The sequence below is a fragment of the Micromesistius poutassou genome (assembly GCF_964030765.1).
Source record: "Micromesistius poutassou genome assembly, chromosome: 20".
Classification (NCBI taxonomy): Eukaryota; Metazoa; Chordata; class Actinopteri; order Gadiformes; family Gadidae; genus Micromesistius; species Micromesistius poutassou.
Window position 1 is genome coordinate 10,214,289 of NC_140290.1, and position 18,635 is coordinate 10,232,923.

The following is an 18,635-nucleotide window of genomic DNA, read 5'->3' on the forward strand; positions in this document are numbered from 1 at the left end:
TATAAATAAATACATATTTGCAATATTGTTTTAAGTTAAGAGAAGATATATTTTTAAGGACATTATTTTTTTAGGGTGTGTATATTGCATCCTGTATTTTAAGCCTTTTAGGGTATGATGTCCTCTTCTTAATGGGGACATCTCCAGGTTTGGAACTGTGGCCACAGAACCAATAAAGAGAACGATTCAACTTCTAAATCTCACAATGGGATTCATTATAATACTAGTTAGAAAAGATGTGACTCGTTGTTAAATAATGCTTAAATATTCATGTGAAATGTGAAATGGAAAATGAATGATCACACTGTTAAATTTTTTTTTTTGATTGCCTTTCATGTTGTTCCATTTTGAGAAATGACTTGCTATTTCAAATTAGACAATTTTTAATAAATCCTTTGTATCCTTGTAGATATTTATTTTAACTTTGAATTTTTAGTTCCTTTAAGTCCTTTGTTCGCCTGTGTGTCCCAGTCAGTGTTGCCAGATTGGGACAGAGTTCCCGCCCAATCTGGCAACACTGGTCCCAGTCCCCTCCACCCTCTGGCTCAAATAAAGTTTCAGTGAGAGTTGGGGGATGAAGCGCGCCTTTCCCAGGCCTCGCTGAGCTGTTGGACATCTGCAGTCCTAGGCGGTTTCATCCATTTACGCACACAAAAGATTTGAGTCCGGCCCTGTAGACCGCACTATCTCCCATTTTTTGGTTACGAGGGAGCAAGGCAGAGTGCAACAAGATTAGATTACTTGAATTAGGCCTACACTTTCTGACACAACGTATGTGATAAATTCATTATTTTACTCTTTGGATGTTCCCATTAACCCTTCAATTACATCAATTGAATTGTCTATTTCCATTTTGTCATTCAGTCACACATTACCCGTTGTGTGACCATATATGGTCCTTAATGGGCATAAATATGGTAATGAGTTCAGCCCTGCATGAGGATTTAGCTACAGGTATTAATCAAGGGAAATTGCGCACAGGTGTGTGTATCGATAAGTATATGAACAATCGATTTATCCCAACTCTATCGTGATACGGTACAGTAGGTAGGATTAGGAACTTTCTTGATAAATAAGGGCCCTGGATAACAAATATTTCACCTGATTCTAGAGAATTGTAATATATCACTGGAATTAAACAATTTGAAATTTTCACTGGATTCTAGACATTTTTAATATTTTACTAGAACTGGCAGAGATTTGATCCATACTCGTTATCTCAAGTCCATAATCTTAACTGATCCAACTGGATTCTAGAAGATGACATGTAGATCTAGCGTATGAACGTGTACAACAATAAAAGTGAGCCAGTGTGCCCAATGAAGAAAACGCAAAGGTAAAGTATTAAACATCTACTTTATTCACGCTCTGGGACCCTGTCTCCACACGTCTCTCCCAGAACATTTGGTTTTGCACGACGACTCAATATGTAGAAGACACCAAGGGATTCCCTGACCGCCTCCGCCTCTCCAAGAATACAAATGTACAACTTGACCAGACAGTGGTTTACACTGAGAAAAAACAACAACCCCTGGTACCTCAAGTCTAACCCCCCCCACCCCCCCCCTTACAGGCCTGACCTTTGACCCGGCCCACAGAGTAACCTGTCACAGAAAATGCTGACGTCGGCCACCGTATTGACGCCTTATCTTTCAAGCCAAGAACGTCCCTAGAGCTCGGGACTCTGAGGTCCCCGTCGTCTTCTCTTGGGGGAACTGGGGGGTCTTTCAAGCAGTCCGATCGTCCTTCCCCGTTTGAATGTCCTTCCGTCCGTCCGCCTTGTGAATGGGTTCGCCCGCTGGGACGAGCCCCTTCGTACCGTTTAGAGTCCGCGTCTCCCGGTGTGTAGGAATCCAAAGTGCTCGCTGGAGAAGCTGATCGCGAGTCCGCGCTGGGTCAGTTGATTACTACAGCGGAAAGTGTTTTTGCCCGAGAGTTTGAGATGTTTAGATATCGCCAAGGGACGGGGATTAGACACTCTGCAGAAGTAGAGCGTTAGTGGAACCTGCCATTTGCTTATCGCTATCCTTTTTAAAAGCCAGCTGCATAGCACATCATCTGTTTCTTTTCTGCATCTCCCAAGGCATTTGTTCATTCAGACACGTAAAAAAATGGCATTAACAAATATATATCTATATAGATATATAGATATATATAACACACGTCCACCCGTTGACGAACAGACATTTACAATACAATCAGGAAAAACAAGTTTAGTACAATCAGGAAAAACACGTTACGCATTCACCTAGCGGCCATATTGTCGGGTTTGGGAGGGGAAACCTAGGACCTTTTGGGAAGAACCACGACGACGCAACACATTAGTTTCAGATCTGTGTTCCATTCCCCCACGCAGGTATCATTTAGAACGCATTTCCATCGAGTCGCCATGGCACCCCCGAAGATTCCAGAAGGTTCACCCACTCGACCAGCCAACATGGCCGCCATGAGATTGAGGTCTACGGCGATAGAACCAACCATGTTCTATCCGTGCCTCTCTATTCCAGAACACATGGTTACCCTACCCCGGGTCTTAGTTAGTCGCCTTGCATACACTCCCAGATCTGTTCAATATTAAAACTGCTACTCCACCTTTTTATGGTTCGCAAAACACACAAGAGTATTAATCTGTCGCGAGCAGTCGACGCACACATAGGCCTAACGGCGGCAATACAACTCCCAGTGCCGCTCCGAGATGTTACGCTTCGGGTTTAAATTAAATTCTAATCCCGACCGATCCAAACTGCTCCCCCCCCAGGGACACTGTGACCGTCTATCGACCACTTCACAGTGCAATGGCAGTTATTTTAGTTAAGACAAATATAGATATAAAAAGTGTGTGTCCGTCCGAAGGCCTACTGCACTCGGGTCTGTTGTTGTCATTTTAATCATTGAGATCCACGATAAAATAACTCCTCAGAAAACGTGGACATTCCGACAACCTTTAACCGCAAATCCAAAAAAAAAAAAAGATTTCATAATTTAACGTTCTGATCTCTTTGGAACAAACAAAAACAAAGTTGCCATGGCAACAACTACACATTATATAAGAGTCGACACGTCTCACTTAAACTGTTAACTTAACCACTGAATCATTGCTGTTTAAGGAATCAACCTTTGTAGGAAACGCTTTCAAACTGTCTCCGGCCGAAGGATTTCTTTTTTTTTTTTTTTTTTTTTTTTACACAGAAAACAGACAAACCGAAACGTGGGCGAACGAGCCCTCGTTCTGCAGGGCGCCTCGCTCCACCACGGCGCAAAACCCACAGCCAATGAAAATACACACGTCGTATCGTGTTCTGATGTAATACTGCCCTATGCCACCGACCAGCCCTGAAGCATGACCACGTGACCTTTGCACCCGTCATCACCCTACTGTGTGTGTGTGTGTGTGTGTGTGTGTGTGTGTGTGTGTGTGTGTGTGTGTGTGTGTGTGTGTGTGTGTGTGTGTGTGTGTGTGTGTGTGTGTGTGTGGTGACAGTGGGAGGGAGGGAGGCCACAACATACCAGAATAACACCACGTTTGCAGATTTACACACGATTCTAGGCTCACACCACATTCCATTCCAGATTCACAGCCCATTCCGGACCCTCACACACGTTTCAGAGGACACACCTTTAGTCGCTCGATTCAAAAGTCAGATCTCATAAGCAATAGACATGGGTAGTGGGGGGGCCAAAGTCTTCTAAGGAGTAGGAACAGTTCTTGGGGGTGTTTGCTTTCCCGGGAAGAAAAACTTTACAAATCCTTTTGGTGTGTGCGTGTGTGTGTGCGTGTGTGTGTGTGCTCCTTGAATCCCCCTGTGTGCGTCCGTCCGTCACACGCTGAGAAGCCAGAAGAAGAAGAAGATGGCGACGAACAGGAAGAGGGAGTCCTGCCAGTTGTTGTTGCCGTTGTTGACGTTACCGTTGCCTTGGTGATCGCCCGCGTACTGGTCTGATTGGACAGAAACAAGTGTTAGTTCGCTGTGACTGTATCCCGACAGTGAGTTCAGATACATGTCCTTTAGGAGCAGGGAGCCTTTATGATATCTGGCTCTGGGAGGCCGACTGGTAGACTCTGGTCACTGGGGATCGAACCCAGTTCCTTTGGTCTGAGATCACTACAGCCTTCACATGACTGCTTTCTCGTGTGTTTAAATGCCTTACGACAGCTTGCTACTAGGGGGCTTTTGCCCGGATACGGGCCATTACGGGATCAAGAGGTTAAAGGTGACATTATACCACCAGGTGTGAGTGTGATTAGCCATTACAAGCCATTTTGAAAATATGCCTCTTCTGACATCACAAGTGGGCATGTCCATCTAGATGTGTGCCGGATAGATCAGTCTGCCAGCCTACCCAGTGGACTGTAGCAAACGTTGCTCATCTATCTGTCATACAGCTAGGTGGATACGCCCACTTGTGATGTCAGAAGAGGCAGATTTTCCAATGGCTTGTAACATCATACTCACACCTGGCGGTATAATATGTCACCTTTAAAGTTATATGTAGTTGAGTTTCTTCCTGGGCTGCATCCCAACCTTTACATTTAGAACCCTGTGTTACGACATGTTCCTAATGGGTGCGTTTGTAATGGCATGCAGCCCTAGTGTGTGTGTGTACCTGCTCGGTGGAAGGGGTCGTTTGTGTTGAACACGGTGGTGAAGAAGCCGAAGGGGAACGCGCCAATGCCGAAGGACATGTGGAAGCCCGTGTCCCCGAACGCCTGGAAGGGCTGAGAGAGAGAGAGAGAGAGAGAGAGAGAGAGAAACGAGCAAACGAACGAGAGAGAGAGTTGGACAGAAAGAGAAGGTTATAAACTAGTTGTTTATAATTGTACATAAAACATGTGTTAAACTCATAAAGCGATCAAATCCAAATCCATAAAGCGAGACCTCACCCCTCCTCTGGTCTCCGCCTCGGTCCTCTGGCCTTGGGGCCGGGGGGGCATTTTCAACCTGGACATCCCATAATCACGGCAACTGTTATTAACCCCCGCCAGGATTCCCCATCACAGGGAATCGTACCGTACGTATCATATAATAATATGGATGTTTTCGACATTATACATTTTTATTCTATTTCTATTGTGTGCACGCGCACACAATAGAAATGCGCGTGTGTGTGTACCTGGGGTCCTCCTGGCTGCTGCTGCCCCTCCCATACAGGGGGATCACTTTGTCTCGGCTGATCCCCGCCTTGCAAACCGGACACTGCTGCCGGCTGGGCCGCGTCTCCAGCCACTACACACACAGACGTTATTATTTTGACTGGGGTGAAATTGACCTGAAACATCTCACTCACAACTAGTAGGCGTCAAACCCTTCATACAACTAGCTGGAACTTTGTGATGTCACTAATGGTTAGAATGGCCGATCAAAATCACACACACACAGGTAAAATAGGGGGGCTTTAAAACATACATTCAAGGGTATTGTAAGAGAAAGGTTAACTCTACCTGGTGTAGACATGGCCAGCTGGGGGGGAGAGAGAGGTCAGAGAGAGGGAGAGAATATCAATTAAAAACAGTATTAAGGAATATTTTTAATAATCTATGAACTGTATCCATATCATTGTGATCTCTACTCTTGAGGATGGTTTAGGTCTACCCTCAATATTTCTTAACACACACACACACACACACACACACACACACACACACACACACACACACACACACACACACCTGACCTGTAGTAAAACAAAGTGTGGCTAGCCCAAGCAATGTCTGACTCTGACAGGCCAGCAATGTTTGTAAATAACCCTTATTTCTTTGTGGACTAAATAAACAAAGCTTTCTAAATACCATATCTGTCTAGTTGACTAACTAGTTGACTTGAAATTGGAGCTCGAACCCACCACCTTTTGGATTTGGGAGTCAAATACAGTAACCAGCATACTATTCTGCCCTACTAGCATTAAAGTAAGCAATCAAACTATCTGCTAAAGGATATATTGTGAACGTCTTTTTAATCCAGGTATTCAAAAAATGCCGGTCACTTTGTAGGGTTCAATTCCCATTCATGGTTTTTGAGTTGGGACATTATTTCGGTTAACCAAATCATGCTCAATGGTCTGATGCTGCGAGATCTTCCGTCACCATGGTGACATGTCCTTGCATGGTCACACCAAGGATAGGCCTATCTCTGGCAGACGACACGGCCTATATCGCAGTCTGACTGTGTTTCAGAGAACCACATGACAAGACAACCAAAACAGCTCCACTATATTACCAAAGATGTTCTGTCACCATGGCGACAGGTTATGTGGCTCCACACTCCTGGCCTAAATGGCATGTTGACCGCTGGTCTGATCCCGGTCCGAATCAGTAAAGCTCTGATACCATTTGCTGTGTGCTGTTCACACTGCTCCAATCCAATAGAGTGTCTTGTGATTTGATGGCATAGTTTTGGCCCAAACTAAACTACATAACCACAGGCCAGGTGGATGTCAATGTTTACCGTTATCACAACACTAGGTTTCTTATTGTATAAAGTGTCTTGTATCAATAGCTCAAGTTTTGACTCAGGGCCAGGGGACCTTGGACCAGAGAGGTTGCGGTCCACTTAACACACAAACACAACCTCCTACTAGGACTACTGCGGTGCACTTAACACATAAACACAACCTCCTACCAGGACTACCGTCTACCACGGCTATGGATCACCTGACCCAAATCCTCCCCCACTAGCACTAATCTCACATGAACCTCTCGCCATCCCCAAGCACGTCAGGAAACAACACTTGAAACGTTTACACTCACAGTGTAAACATCAGAATACAGCTCAGCCTTCAGGCTGCGTCCACTCAGACCGGAATGAGCTGAATGTCCGACTGAGATCAGGTGTGGACTAAACCAAAGGTCAACGTCAACTGCCCGCTTATAAAAGGGAGAAGGTCCTGGACGGAGGTGTGCAATACAAGTGGACAGCCAGGGGTTGAGGACTACCCATGATGCACTCCTACAACAAAGTTAATGAATTACTTGAGGGGAAGGCAGGAGTACGTGATTTAGGTAGCGTGCCAATGGGGACGTGTTTAGGCCTTCAGGTCAGGTGAGATCATCACGTTACATGCGTTCAGCATTAGACGGATCAATAATCAATGGCCAGGGTTAGGGTGTATATAACATGCATGTGGGTGTGATCGGCGCAGGGCGGCGGTGCTGTCGACGGAGCTGGGGGGAACCAACACCCACTCCTGCAGAAAGATAGCCACCCATGTTGCCATCTGTGATGCCCTACATATAGAGAGCCCGGTCTCTGGCAAATGTGTTTACCGGGAAATGACCTAGGAGATAATCAAATGCAGGCCATGCACCGTGCACTGCATGTCCAACAACCGAATGGGCTGATCAAAGAATAAACACCAATCTCCCGTTTCGTACCAGAACAAGTGGCCGCACATACTGATGACAGCGTCCCTCGCAGTGTCCAAACAAATGTTACACTCGAACGTGGCCCGGTCCGGCTCCCGCTCCCCCTCCCCGCCGCTCCTGCCCGGCCCGTCGCGCTCGTTGCTGCTCTCTCCGGCCGGGAATCCTCCTCTGCCGGCGGGTCCACCGTCACTCGAGGAGCGGGGATCCGCGGCCGCCATTTCTGTTGTACTGGAATAGTAATAAGCCCCCTGCTACCCGCACTATATCCGAGCCTGAGCTACGAGGAGGACCTGACTGTCACGGTGCCTGTCACTGGTACCTGCGCACTTCCGTTTCCGGAGAAAACACGACGACGGAACAGCGAGGGGCGGGACCCGTGGGCGGGGCCACGGCGAGGGGCGGGACTCGTGGGAGAGGCCACGGGGTGTTAAGCCCAGTTCAGACCAAAGATTCGCGACGCAACGACTTGCAACGAGACGGTTTTAGAACGTCGCAGGGGAAAAGTTGCAGCAGTGTGAACTGGTCGTCGCAAGGCGTTGCAAGGAGTCGCCAAAGATTGAACATGTCAAATCGCCAGGTCCAGTTTTAGAACGCAACGATGTGGCTATTTCTCTTCAGCCAATCAGGACACAGCACAGAACAATTTAGGCTTATTAAATAGGCCTACAAGTTGTAGATCATTATCTTTGGTTCCAGAACAACGATTGTAGATAACGTTAGGCTTGAGCTGATTCATTGACATTATTTTAACGGGACCACCGTTACCGTTACACGTTAGCCGTTGTTATGGTTACATGCTGCCAGTCCGACGTGTTCCCATTCCGACAGTCCTGTGCGCGTATGCAAATTAGCCATGTGCGCCAAACAGAAGAAGGGCCCTATCTTGCGCCCGGCGCAATTTACTTTCTACACCGACGCATGTGTCGTTGCTAGTTTGCACCCGGCGCAAAGCTGATTTTCCCCCGCAGCAACCAGGCACCACTACACTTGCATGTTAAATATTATGATGTCAAAGATTACGCATACGTGTGAAACTGCATAGAAATAGCGTGTGGATTGTGGAAACATTTTTTTTCCATAGGGCTGCATGAATGAACATGAATGAAGTATAGTAAGCTATGCCATGCGTTAAAATAATAATAATAATAATAATAATAATAACAATAATACATTCGAGAAAGTATATTCCAGGCTTCCAAAACAAAATCTAGTTTTAGGGTAAATGATTGGTTAAATGATTTGGGAAAGAACAGCTGATACAGCGGTAAATTGTAGGCCTACTTTTAAATCAATGCATCTGCAAACACCGTACAGCAAACACATATGTTCTTGACAAAGACATCGTGTACAAGTGTGATGCCCTACATATAGAGAGCCCGGCCCGGATGCCCTACATATAGAGAGCCCGGTCTCAAAAGTTTTGTCTGCAAATCCAAAAGTTTTGTTTGCGAATCCAAAAGTTTTGCTGAGCTGAATCTTGTGGGCAGGACCTACGCCGAAAGATGTAAGACACGTCTCTATTGGCCAGTCTCGATCGGAGTGACAGCTTGGCAACATCCACAGTTAGTAACGAGAGAGGGAGTTTTGAAGTCCATGATGAGAACGAGCAGGACTCGGGAGCGGAGTTACCAAGCTGTCAGTCCGATCGAGATACACGCCAATAGAGACGTGTCTTACATCTTTCGGCGTAGGTCCCGCCCACGAGATTCAGCTCAACAGCAAGCAATTTTGGATTCGCAAGCAAAACTTTTGGATTCGCAAGCAAAACCTTTGGATTCACAAGGAAAACTTTTGGATTCGCAAACAAAACTTTTGGATTCGCAAACAAAACTTTTGGATTTGCAAACAAAACTTTTGGATTCCCATTAATACATTTTTAATCACATTTATTTTACTTGCAATAAAACATTTTTTGATTGCAGTGTGGAAAGTTTTGCTCTCAAACCTATTCTGTTTGATTGCATAATAGAGACACAAATCTACCTCCATACAGGTAGGCCTATGGCTGTTTACATTTAGGCTACTTTATGCTGTTATGTCTATGTATTAGGGCGGGGTTTATCGGTAATAATGATCATAATTATTTTTTGTTTGGTCTAGTTTTCTCTCAACTTATTGAACATTTGTAGATTTGCTTTGTTTTGGTAGTTTAGGGGGACGCATATGGGTGGCCAAACCAAGGTTGAATAGAAAGTGGAAGAAACTATTTCTGTTTGGTCCAAGGGACTATATAAATGCCGGCGGGAAAAACAACCAACATAAACCCTGGAATTAATCAGTTTTAGACGTGTTTTTTTTTAAACAAACTCAAATACTTTAAGCCTGCATTATTCCTTGAAATTATCTACAGCAACTTTAACTTGAAAAACAAGTTTCCCATTGCGCTTGAACGCAACTTGTGTGTGTGGTCTGGCTGGGAAAGCGTTGTTTTAAACAATTTGATATCCGAACCGTGAACCTGAAATGTTAACGAATACCACATAGATATAGTGGGATATGTCACTATATTAATTAACGTTTTCTACAATATATTCTGACGTTTCTAAAGGACACAATACCAATGGGGGGACAAGTAGTCGGAACGTCCCTCCTAACATCACGTTCCGTCGGATTATTTTAACCAACGCACCGTGAGCATGTTGTCAGCTCCATGCTCAACTACGTGTGTTTACAGTTTTTTTTTTAACAGATAAGAACATTTTGGGGGTTGAGCACAGGAAACCGAGGACCATAACACCGTAAGGTGTTAACAGGCTGTCGTCATGAAGCTCAAACGGCAGAAACAAGCCAAGAAAACCATTAGCTTCTACAAGTACAACTTCAGCTTTAGGGAGCCCTACCAGGTGCTCATCGATGGGACCTTCTGCCAGGCGGCTCTGAAGAACAAGATCCAGATCAAAGAGCAGATCCCCAAATACCTGATGGGCGAGGTTCAGCTCTGCACCACAAAGTAGGTGTTTTCTCCTTCTGGTTGAATAAAGTAGGCCATTCTGAATGTAACACTCTCATCACACTCTCTCATCTCTGTTCTGTGGCCCAGTTGTGCGTTGAAGGAGCTCGAGACTCTTGGTAAGGAGCTGTACGGCGCTAAGGTCATCCTGCAGCGCTTTCAGATACGCAGCTGCAAACACTTCAAGAGCCCTGTCCCCGCCTCAGAATGCCTGCTGTCCATGCTGGGGGAGACCAACCCTCACCACTACTTTGTAGCCACACAGGTAGCCCCCAGACACCTTTGGCACGCATGTCAAATAAAATCATATGTTGTATTTCTCGTTATTCGTCGTATTTGACGTAATTTATGGAGTGGAAAACGTCTTTCTGACCTGTCTCGTCTGTCTGTCTGTCTGTCTGCCTGTCAGGACTTTGGGGTGACCGAGGAGGTGAAGCGTCTCCCCGGGGTCCCTCTGATTTACATTGTGGTGAACACCATGGTGCTGGAGAAGCCGTCGGAGGCATCCCAGGGGCGGGTGGCGGCGGTGCAAGCAGGGGAGCTGGTCACGCCCGCCCAGCAGCAGAGCATCAGCAGCCTGAAGGAGCAGCAGGGGATTGGCCAGGTGGAGGGGCGGGGCCGCAAAAGGAAGAGGAAGCGGAGCAACCCCAACCCCCTCAGCTGCCTGAAGAAGAAGAAACGGAAGGCCCCGCCCGTTAACGCGTCTTCGGCAGCCAATCAGGGCGAGGGAGAGGGGAAGACGGGGAGGAGCCGGAATAAGAAACGCAAGACGGTGGGAGCCGGGGGTCCGACTGAAAGCCAATAGAATTGCAGGATTCTAGCCACGGGATTTGTAAATAATATGAACTTTTTATGACGCTGATGACGTTGACTGAGAAATATGTGAAAGTATGTTGATTACAAAATGTTTGGATTTCCATTGTCAATTGTCAGGATAAAACAGGATAAAACATTTACCCAAAAGCTTTCACCTTTTGGGTAAATGATACACAACATATTAAAACATAATTGGCAACCATGTATTGTACACAGGTATCCTTGTTACTATTTAAACTCCCAAATGTCAAGAGTCTGTGGTGATGCATTGCTGTTGAATGGAAATTAAATGTAATTTCATACTTTAAAACAACATTTATAAAAAGGGATTAAGTTATTGAAAGTTATAGTTACATAGTATAGTAGTAATTTTAGATGTTCTATCTCTCCTACCCCTCACCCTCTAGCTCGCCTTACCTTCTCTCCTACCTCACCCTCTATCTCTCCCAACCTTCATCTCTTTTCTTCCACACTCCCTTTTCTCTAATGGCCTCTACCCCTATTGTGTTCTCTTTCTTCCACACTAATTCCTCTATAGCTGCTCCCCAACTATCTCCCTTCCTTTCTTTACCTCCCTCCTTTTCTCTGTCTTGCATCTCAGGGGGCAAACACAGGCTCCCATCCCCCTAGAAATCCCCCAGGGAGACGCTCTAGCTCAGAGAACCAAAGCCCTGCTGAGGTTTGGCTGGGCCCTCTGTGTGCCTTGTCAATGGGCAATATTCACCATGTGTGTTATGACTGTGGGCCTGGACTGTGTGTCTTTCAACTGTATAATCTATCTTTCTGTCTGTGTATTTTTCTGTCTCTCTTCCAACTGTGTGGGGGTGTGTCTGTCTTTGTGTCCGTCTTTGTGTCCGTTTTTTTGTTTTTCCTGCTGTGTGTGTGTGTGTGTGCACGAGCGAAGGGCTTTCTGTGTGTTTGCTTGTGTGTTTTCTAATCTGACAAGCAGGTCTTAGTTAGAGTGGTCATGAAAGGAACACACACACACAGATTTACAGGGACTTTATCCAACGGAGAACATACTCAGCATGTTTCTCACACTACAAATTGTATGGCGGCGGGGCCAAGGGAGAGACCCAGAAAGAGATGGGAGAGAGACATAGAGAAACCCAGAGAGAGAGGGTAGAATGACACGAAACACAGAGTGAGAGAAACAGAGGGGAGAGAGACATAGAGAAACACAGTGAGAGAAAAGGGAGAGAGACAGATGAACAGAGAGGGGGGAGAGACACAGAGAAACAGGGGGAGAGAAAGGGGAGAGAGAAGAAAGAGGGGGATAAGGCAGAAACAGAGAGAGAGAGAGAGGGGAGAGAAAGAGGACGGCCGTGGTGGTGGTGGAGCAAAGGTAGGGTTTTTATTTTTTTCGTTTTAGCTTCATTTCATCATTATTAAGGGCCTTAGTGAACACTGCTATACATAAATCCATCTCCTAATGTAGATGTAGAAGCTGTCATGATCCTGACTCATTCCAATAAAAAGTAATCACGCTGATTCCTTTTCCTTTGGAAGTGATGGTACATTTATTCCTTTATCTAAACTTATAGAAACTTATAGAAATAGAAACGGTCAGAAAACCATATGGTTCCAATCCAAACGAAACTCTGCACAAATGGATCTCATGTCATATGAGTTTGGACATTTTTAGGAGATGGGCAGAACTAAAGCGAACGATGTGACTCTCTCAAGATTGACCCTGGTGAAATGTTATTATGCCGTTAAGAAAATATGCAATGCACTCTTCAGAGGAATAAAGAAACCCGCTCACTATTGACCTATTCTGGCCACCTGATGGTGCCAATGGGTCAGAACTCCATCTCCTGGACAAACATATAAGGCTGACTTCCAGACCATTCATTCAGATGCAGGCAGAGCATCACAAATACTCGGACCAGTTTAATCTCAACGCCACGGCTAGGCATGGTTAAGAGACTATAATTTTAAATGTACAATTATATTATTATATTCAGATTGTTTTTTAGTTTTGGTTGCATTCGAGAAATTGTGGTCAATTCAAAAGTATTATTTGGTCCCACCAGTCATATATGCACCAAGAAGAGTATATATGAGCCATTTCCCACAATGATAAAATAGTCCAGCTGCACAGCATGGAGTAAATGGGGTGCATAGTAACAAACAAAAAAAAGAACCAGCAGATCAGGTCAGTACTAATAGAGAAGCCAAGCATCAGGAGCCAGCCACTACTCCAGGCTGATAAAGGGCCTGAATCTAACTAATATTGATTGCTGATGTTAATGATAAAGTGATAAACTGTTCAAGAGTAAAACAATATTATACATATTACATTTTCGTGAATTAAATTCAAAGGTAGTCCCTTCTTGCCAGCCACCCCACCAAACCAAAGGGCAAAATAAACCCTTTCTGTGTAAACAAGGACGTTAAGTAACTGCCATTGCCTGTCTCAGTCATCCAGGCTCTGTGTCCTTTGGCTCTCTTCTATAACTCTATTTTGGGTGGTTAGATGAAGCTATTCATTGAGTAGAAGATTCTGCTGAAGGACAGCGGTCGCCTGTGTAATGTCTTTAGATCGGACCTGCAGGGTGTATTTAACTGTCCTCATCTTCTGGAGATGACTGCCCATGTGTCCAAAGTGCGCTCCTTGTACAAGCGGATCCTCCTGCTGCACCGCTTCCTGCCCATCGACCTGCGGGCGTTGGGGGAGACCAGTACCTCAAGGAGGAGTTCAGGAGGCACAAGAGCGCTTCTCCTAAGGAAGTGACCTCCTTCATGGTCGAGTGGGAGGTAAGGTGTTTGTTATGTCACTTATAATGTCTGACTAATGCCTGCCAGTCTGAAGCTATGAACAACCTCCACTGAACTAAAGGTACGCTGACCTTAAGGCTGACAGCGCTGTAGTGCCAGCTTCACGCCACTAGATGGATATTGGCCTCTGATCGTTTTCTTCACCTTCCGAGAGGAGACTGAAGGCGGAGGGGAGTGGAGGAGTGGTGGTGGGGTGGGGGCTGGTCATGTCTCTAGTAAGGGAGAAGGCAGGTGAGGCCAGGAGCTCACTGGGACAGGATGAAAATGCCCTTGCTCTTTCCTTCGTCATGAAAGGTGCTGTAGGTAAGAGTGTTTTAAAGAGCAGAACCATTTCCAAATAAGCAACCCAAAATATGGTCCCTGCCCTCCCTCCCCCCTATTTCTCTGCAAGTAGAAGAAGTGTTGCATTCACGCACCTGTGATTGACAGACAAAATGGATTCCCAGAACCAATCAGGGAAGAGATTCCCTGCTTGTTAAGAAATTAGCTGCTGGGGTCTAAATATTTTATTGTATCATACATCGACAGGCGGGCAGTAAACTGAGATAAATATTCTCACACACTCACTTATAGCTGACAAATTACCATATGGAACAAACTATAAAGAACGTATGTCTGATCTTAGTCCCTTTAACATAAGGGTTTTTCTTAAAGCCTAAATCCTGTCATTGTGGGTTCTCCCACATTGACCTGCCGGCGGGGGCAGGCACAACCCCCGCCCCTGGCACTCTTTACTTCTTGTCATTTTCTTCTATTGTTTTTTTTTTTTCTAATTTGTTCATTCATTTCTCTATTTTCAGTGGGTTCATTTAGGACACATTGATAATACTGTCAATAACTGTAACTGTTTTCATGAATATGTTATGCATCTTTGATGCCTATCTGAAAATGTTCTTAATTATCTAACATCATCAATCCATAGGTTATGTAAAGTCAGACAGTGTATATACCAAATAAATGTATCTCTACAAATAAGTTAATCATGATCATTGAAAAATATATTTTTTTCAATGATCCTCCCCCCCCCCCTCCCCCACACACACACACACACACACACACACACACACACACACACACACACACACACACACACACACACACACACACACACACACACACACACAGACTTCTACTCAGGTGGCGTTCCTGTTGTGGGGCAGGTGGCCCCTGCTGTGTGTCACAGTGGTGCCGGCCTCCTCCTCCGGTTGGTCCGGCTGGTACCGGTGCTTGTAGCCGTAGGGCCTGAGGTGGTAGGTTAAGTACTGCAGCGTGTGCATGTTAACAGAATCCACGTAGTGAAATGAAACAGCAAAATCTGAACAGCAGCCCGGGCCCTGGGGAAGCCAGCACATATATTGGTCTCAATAAATAATTAAAATGTATAAATAAAAACAACTTTTAAAATACCAATGTCTAATCGGGGCTATTGGGCTTGAGTGATGCTCTCGGCATCGTTGGAATTTTCAGGAAGCCAATCAGGGTCTTGTGGGCAGGACTTAAAAAGGATATGCTGACAGAATCTGTACTGAGCAACAGTACACTTCCAGTAATATCAGCTCAGAAATCAACGACAGAGAACAACGTCACTTGCAGAATTGTTATCTGCTTATGGGTCGGTTAGGTGGCAGTGAAGTGACCCAGTCTCTAAAAACAGCTCAGATGTACGAAACATCACACTGAATTAAACTAAATAGTCATTCAGGAAGTTTATCAGGCGAAAATGCTCTTTCTTGGAGCTCAGTCAAAGACACCAGGCAGATATATCCAAACCATTTGCTTACCTCAACCACCCTGTAGTGCTCATAGAGAAGATACCAGGGCCTGGACTTAGAGAGTCCGGCCCGGGCCACCAGCACCTCAGGTGTCATGTGATGAAAGGTGTGTCTCCCGAGTCTGTCTCTGGTGTCCACCGGTTGCACCTTGACCTTCTCCATGCACATGCCCAGGGCCAGGTCCTCGATGTCACTGTTGTGCGTGCACAGGCCGCTCTGGAAGGCTGCCACGTAGCGCCTCAGTGCCTCCCTGCTCAGGACGTAGCCAGCGCCCCCGCTCATGTAGCCCTGCGCCACGAAGGGGCTGAAGCGGCGACCCAGGTACAGGGGCTGCTCCGTGTCCCGCCGAGCCAGCAGGCGCCGCAGGTTCTCCACCACCACGAAGGTGTCGTCGTCCGCCTTGAGGAACCAGTCGGCACGGTGCAGGTGGTGCTGGTGGACGTACTGGAAGGCTCTGATGGTCTTCCAGTAGAGCTGGTCCCGGCCCTCGCCGACGTTCAGACCCACCGTGGGGAAGTCCGTCTCCACGGAGCTCATGAACAGCACCGTGTCGCAGTGTCTGGCCCAGGTGTCGCGGACGTGGCGGGTGCGGCCCTCCAGGTTCATGGGCCCCGTCATGATCCAGCACAGGATCCGGGGCTGGGCGGTGGCGTTCTGCTGCCCGCCTGCAACCAAAGGGCTCACCACATGAGTGCCCGTACTTCTCCAGCAGGGGCGTAGCTCTCAGCTTGGGTGGGGAACATTTTAGGAATTGTTGCACACTGCAGTGTTTAGAGTCGGCTCTTAGAGAACACCCTTAGCCTATTTACCAACCACCCCAGTCTAAAGGTGGATCTTCTTACTAAATACTACTAATACTTGTATGTATTGATTACAATATTACTCACTCAACACCACTATTTCACAACCATCATCTCTCCATCATCATGTTTTTGTAGTTAACAGCCATGTTTGAGAAACCATGATTGGTATTGAAATGAAGGGTAAAGAGTGTAGATCAACTGGACACTTCTTTTCCTAAACCTCTTTCCCATTGTATTACACCTGGAAATTTTATACATTAGGAATATATGTTTTTAATAAAAAGTTGCTGTGCTGATCAAAACACCCCAGGGTGTTTCAACTATTAGTGAGGGAATGAGATGGGACAGAAGAGTTTCAAGCCAGTCTGGCAGCCCGGTCGCATTGCTTTCACAGAGGATAGAGGTTCCTTTCACTGAAAGGAAGATTTCCTCTGATTGGTGGGGACACAATTACATTTACATTTAGGGCATTTAGCAGACGCTTTTATCCAAAGCGACTTACAATTAGTACATTTGTCAGAAGGAGGTGAAACAATATATGGCTGTCGGTACAGTAAGGATGTTCATAGAACCAGGCAAGTGCCAAGCACAAACAATCGCTAGGCTAACCGATTCCCCGTATACAATGAAGATCGCTAGGATAAGATGCTACACAACTATAAGAACTGTAACTTAGTATGACATACAATAAGTGCGTACATTAAGTGCCAGGACGTACAACATACAATAAGTGCATAGGAGGGGTGGGAGGGTGTGGCTATGCAGAGTCACACATCACGCGTCCTAACTAAAAACTATGGTCTGCTAACCACATAACATGAAACTATGGCCTGCTAACCACATAACATGAAACTATGGCCTGCTTTCCACAACATACCATGGAACTATGGCCTGCTTACACTAACCACCGTTTCCCGCTCAAGAGGACAATCGCACCGCACTGTAATGCTCACCTGTGTGGTTAGCCTGCAGAACAGGTTTGTGCACTCGCCAGTCGAGGTGTGGATTAGAAGAGGTCGGCCTCATCAGCTGGTTCACATGATGGTAAAAGAAGAGGAATCCAACACATGTGCCGATTATAAAAGACAAGGGAGATTTGATGTTCCTCATTCCTGTCACTGTATGCCAAGATTTCTAAGGGAGTGAAAGAAATCCACAACCATCATTATGACATTGGATAGGGGAGCGACGACAGCAGACTTTCTGTTGGTACAAAAACAATACACATACATATAGTGTGTGTGTGTGTGTGTGTGTGTGTGTGTGTGTGTGTGTGTGTGTGTGTGTTTTAAAGTGTCAAACGACCATGCTGAATGCAGTTCATACTCCAATAGTAAACATCAACATTGACTACGGCAACTGCAACACATTATTATCACAGGACAGTAATGGGAAACCTCAACTTGTTCCAGATAATATGAGTAGGCCCTGTATTGTCTTAGATCTTATGGTTAGATTCATACTCTTCGGAATAGTTTGAACGAGTGAGAGGAAGTTATTCAAGTGCAAAGTAGGAATATAATTATTTAACAGGTCAAATAAAAATGTCCAAACTCACTCAGGTATTTATAGCAATATTCCATGGAGTTGTCTCTTCTGTGTAATGTTCCTTAAAGAAGCCTTAAAGAAGAGCTTAATGCCTAACTGCAGGAGCAGTCCTGTTGTCATGCTAGTGAGAAGGTCCCTGCCCGGCCACGTGACGCAGTTGCTGAAGCATGAAGCAGGTGCTTCCAGTGGGGCTGGGATCGATCTGCCCCCTGCACTGGTTGTACCGAGTCACCTATCTGGTTGGCCGTGTAGCTACAGCCTGCTACTGTTATGTGCCCCAACACGTTTGGCTTGTATTTTCCGACCATCCCTAGAAAGACATTTACTTTATTCAATTCATAACAGAAGAAATAACTAAGAGCCTGTATCAACTGTATCATCCTGCTGTTCTTTACTATCGCTGGTTAAGTCTAACGCATTGGTACAGCTCCCCTATGGACTTCAGGTTCTCTATTTTAATCAAACCAAATTCAACTTTTTGTCTTTTCTTTCTGTCCAACATATAGGCCCATAGAGAAAAGTTAAGCAGGGCCGTTTCAGGCTTTTTCGGGGCCTGATGCAAAATTACAATTTAGGAAAAATCTATTTTTTTCAAATCAAAAATC

The 18,635-nt window shown here is 45.6% G+C and overlaps 3 protein-coding genes across 4 annotated transcripts; 1 reads left to right on the top strand and 2 right to left on the bottom strand.

The window, feature by feature from the left end:
* Positions 1-1,337: 1,337 nt before the first annotated feature.
* Positions 1,338-7,678, bottom strand: rnf5 (ring finger protein 5). Its single transcript, XM_084485040.1, has 6 exons — positions 7,370-7,678; positions 5,441-5,459; positions 5,113-5,225; positions 4,883-4,940; positions 4,606-4,717; positions 1,338-3,937 (listed from the first exon to the last, which is right to left on the bottom strand). The coding sequence occupies exons 1-6, from the start codon at positions 7,576-7,578 to the stop codon at positions 3,819-3,821; spliced, it is 630 nt and encodes a 209-aa protein (XP_084341166.1). The 5' UTR covers positions 7,579-7,678; the 3' UTR covers positions 1,338-3,818.
* Positions 7,679-9,213: 1,535 nt separating this feature from the next.
* On the top strand, positions 9,214-11,432 carry utp23 (UTP23 small subunit processome component). Of its 2 annotated transcripts, none has more exons than XM_084484566.1 (4): positions 9,214-9,353; positions 10,050-10,310; positions 10,401-10,575; positions 10,720-11,365. In XM_084484566.1, exons 2-4 carry the CDS (start codon positions 10,123-10,125, stop codon positions 11,113-11,115), a joined length of 759 nt encoding a protein of 252 aa, XP_084340692.1. In that variant the 5' UTR covers positions 9,214-9,353; positions 10,050-10,122; the 3' UTR covers positions 11,116-11,365. The 2 variants fall into 2 exon arrangements, with proteins under 2 accessions (XP_084340692.1, XP_084340691.1); XM_084484565.1 differs by having other exon boundaries at positions 9,269-9,353; positions 10,035-10,310; positions 10,720-11,432.
* Positions 11,433-15,040: 3,608 nt separating this feature from the next.
* c1galt1a (core 1 synthase, glycoprotein-N-acetylgalactosamine 3-beta-galactosyltransferase 1a) lies at positions 15,041-17,592 on the bottom strand (the record flags this gene model as incomplete). The annotated part of the gene is made up of 3 exons (XM_084484855.1): positions 15,041-15,241; positions 15,689-16,344; positions 17,436-17,592. 3 exons carry the CDS (start codon positions 17,590-17,592, stop codon positions 15,041-15,043), a joined length of 1,014 nt encoding a protein of 337 aa, XP_084340981.1.
* Positions 17,593-18,635: the final 1,043 nt, after the last annotated feature.

Bases quoted from the DNA above. Each gene is read 5' to 3' on its own strand.
- rnf5 (XM_084485040.1), bottom strand. From the start codon at position 7,578: ATGGCGGCCGCGGATCCCCGCTCCTCGAGTGACGGTGGACCCGCCGGC. The intron at 4,718-4,882 runs GTGAGGTCTCGC...TCTCTCTCTCAG, and splicing joins AGGCGGAGACCAGAGGAGGG to CCCTTCCAGGCGTTCGGGGA. The intron at 3,938-4,605 runs GTACACACACAC...CTGTCCAATCAG, and splicing joins CGACCCCTTCCACCGAGCAG to ACCAGTACGCGGGCGATCAC.
- utp23 (XM_084484566.1), top strand. From the start codon at position 10,123: ATGAAGCTCAAACGGCAGAAACAAGCCAAGAAAACCATTAGCTTCTAC. The intron at 10,311-10,400 runs GTAGGTGTTTTC...TCTGTGGCCCAG, and splicing joins GTTCAGCTCTGCACCACAAA to TTGTGCGTTGAAGGAGCTCG. The intron at 10,576-10,719 runs GTAGCCCCCAGA...TCTGCCTGTCAG, and splicing joins ACTACTTTGTAGCCACACAG to GACTTTGGGGTGACCGAGGA.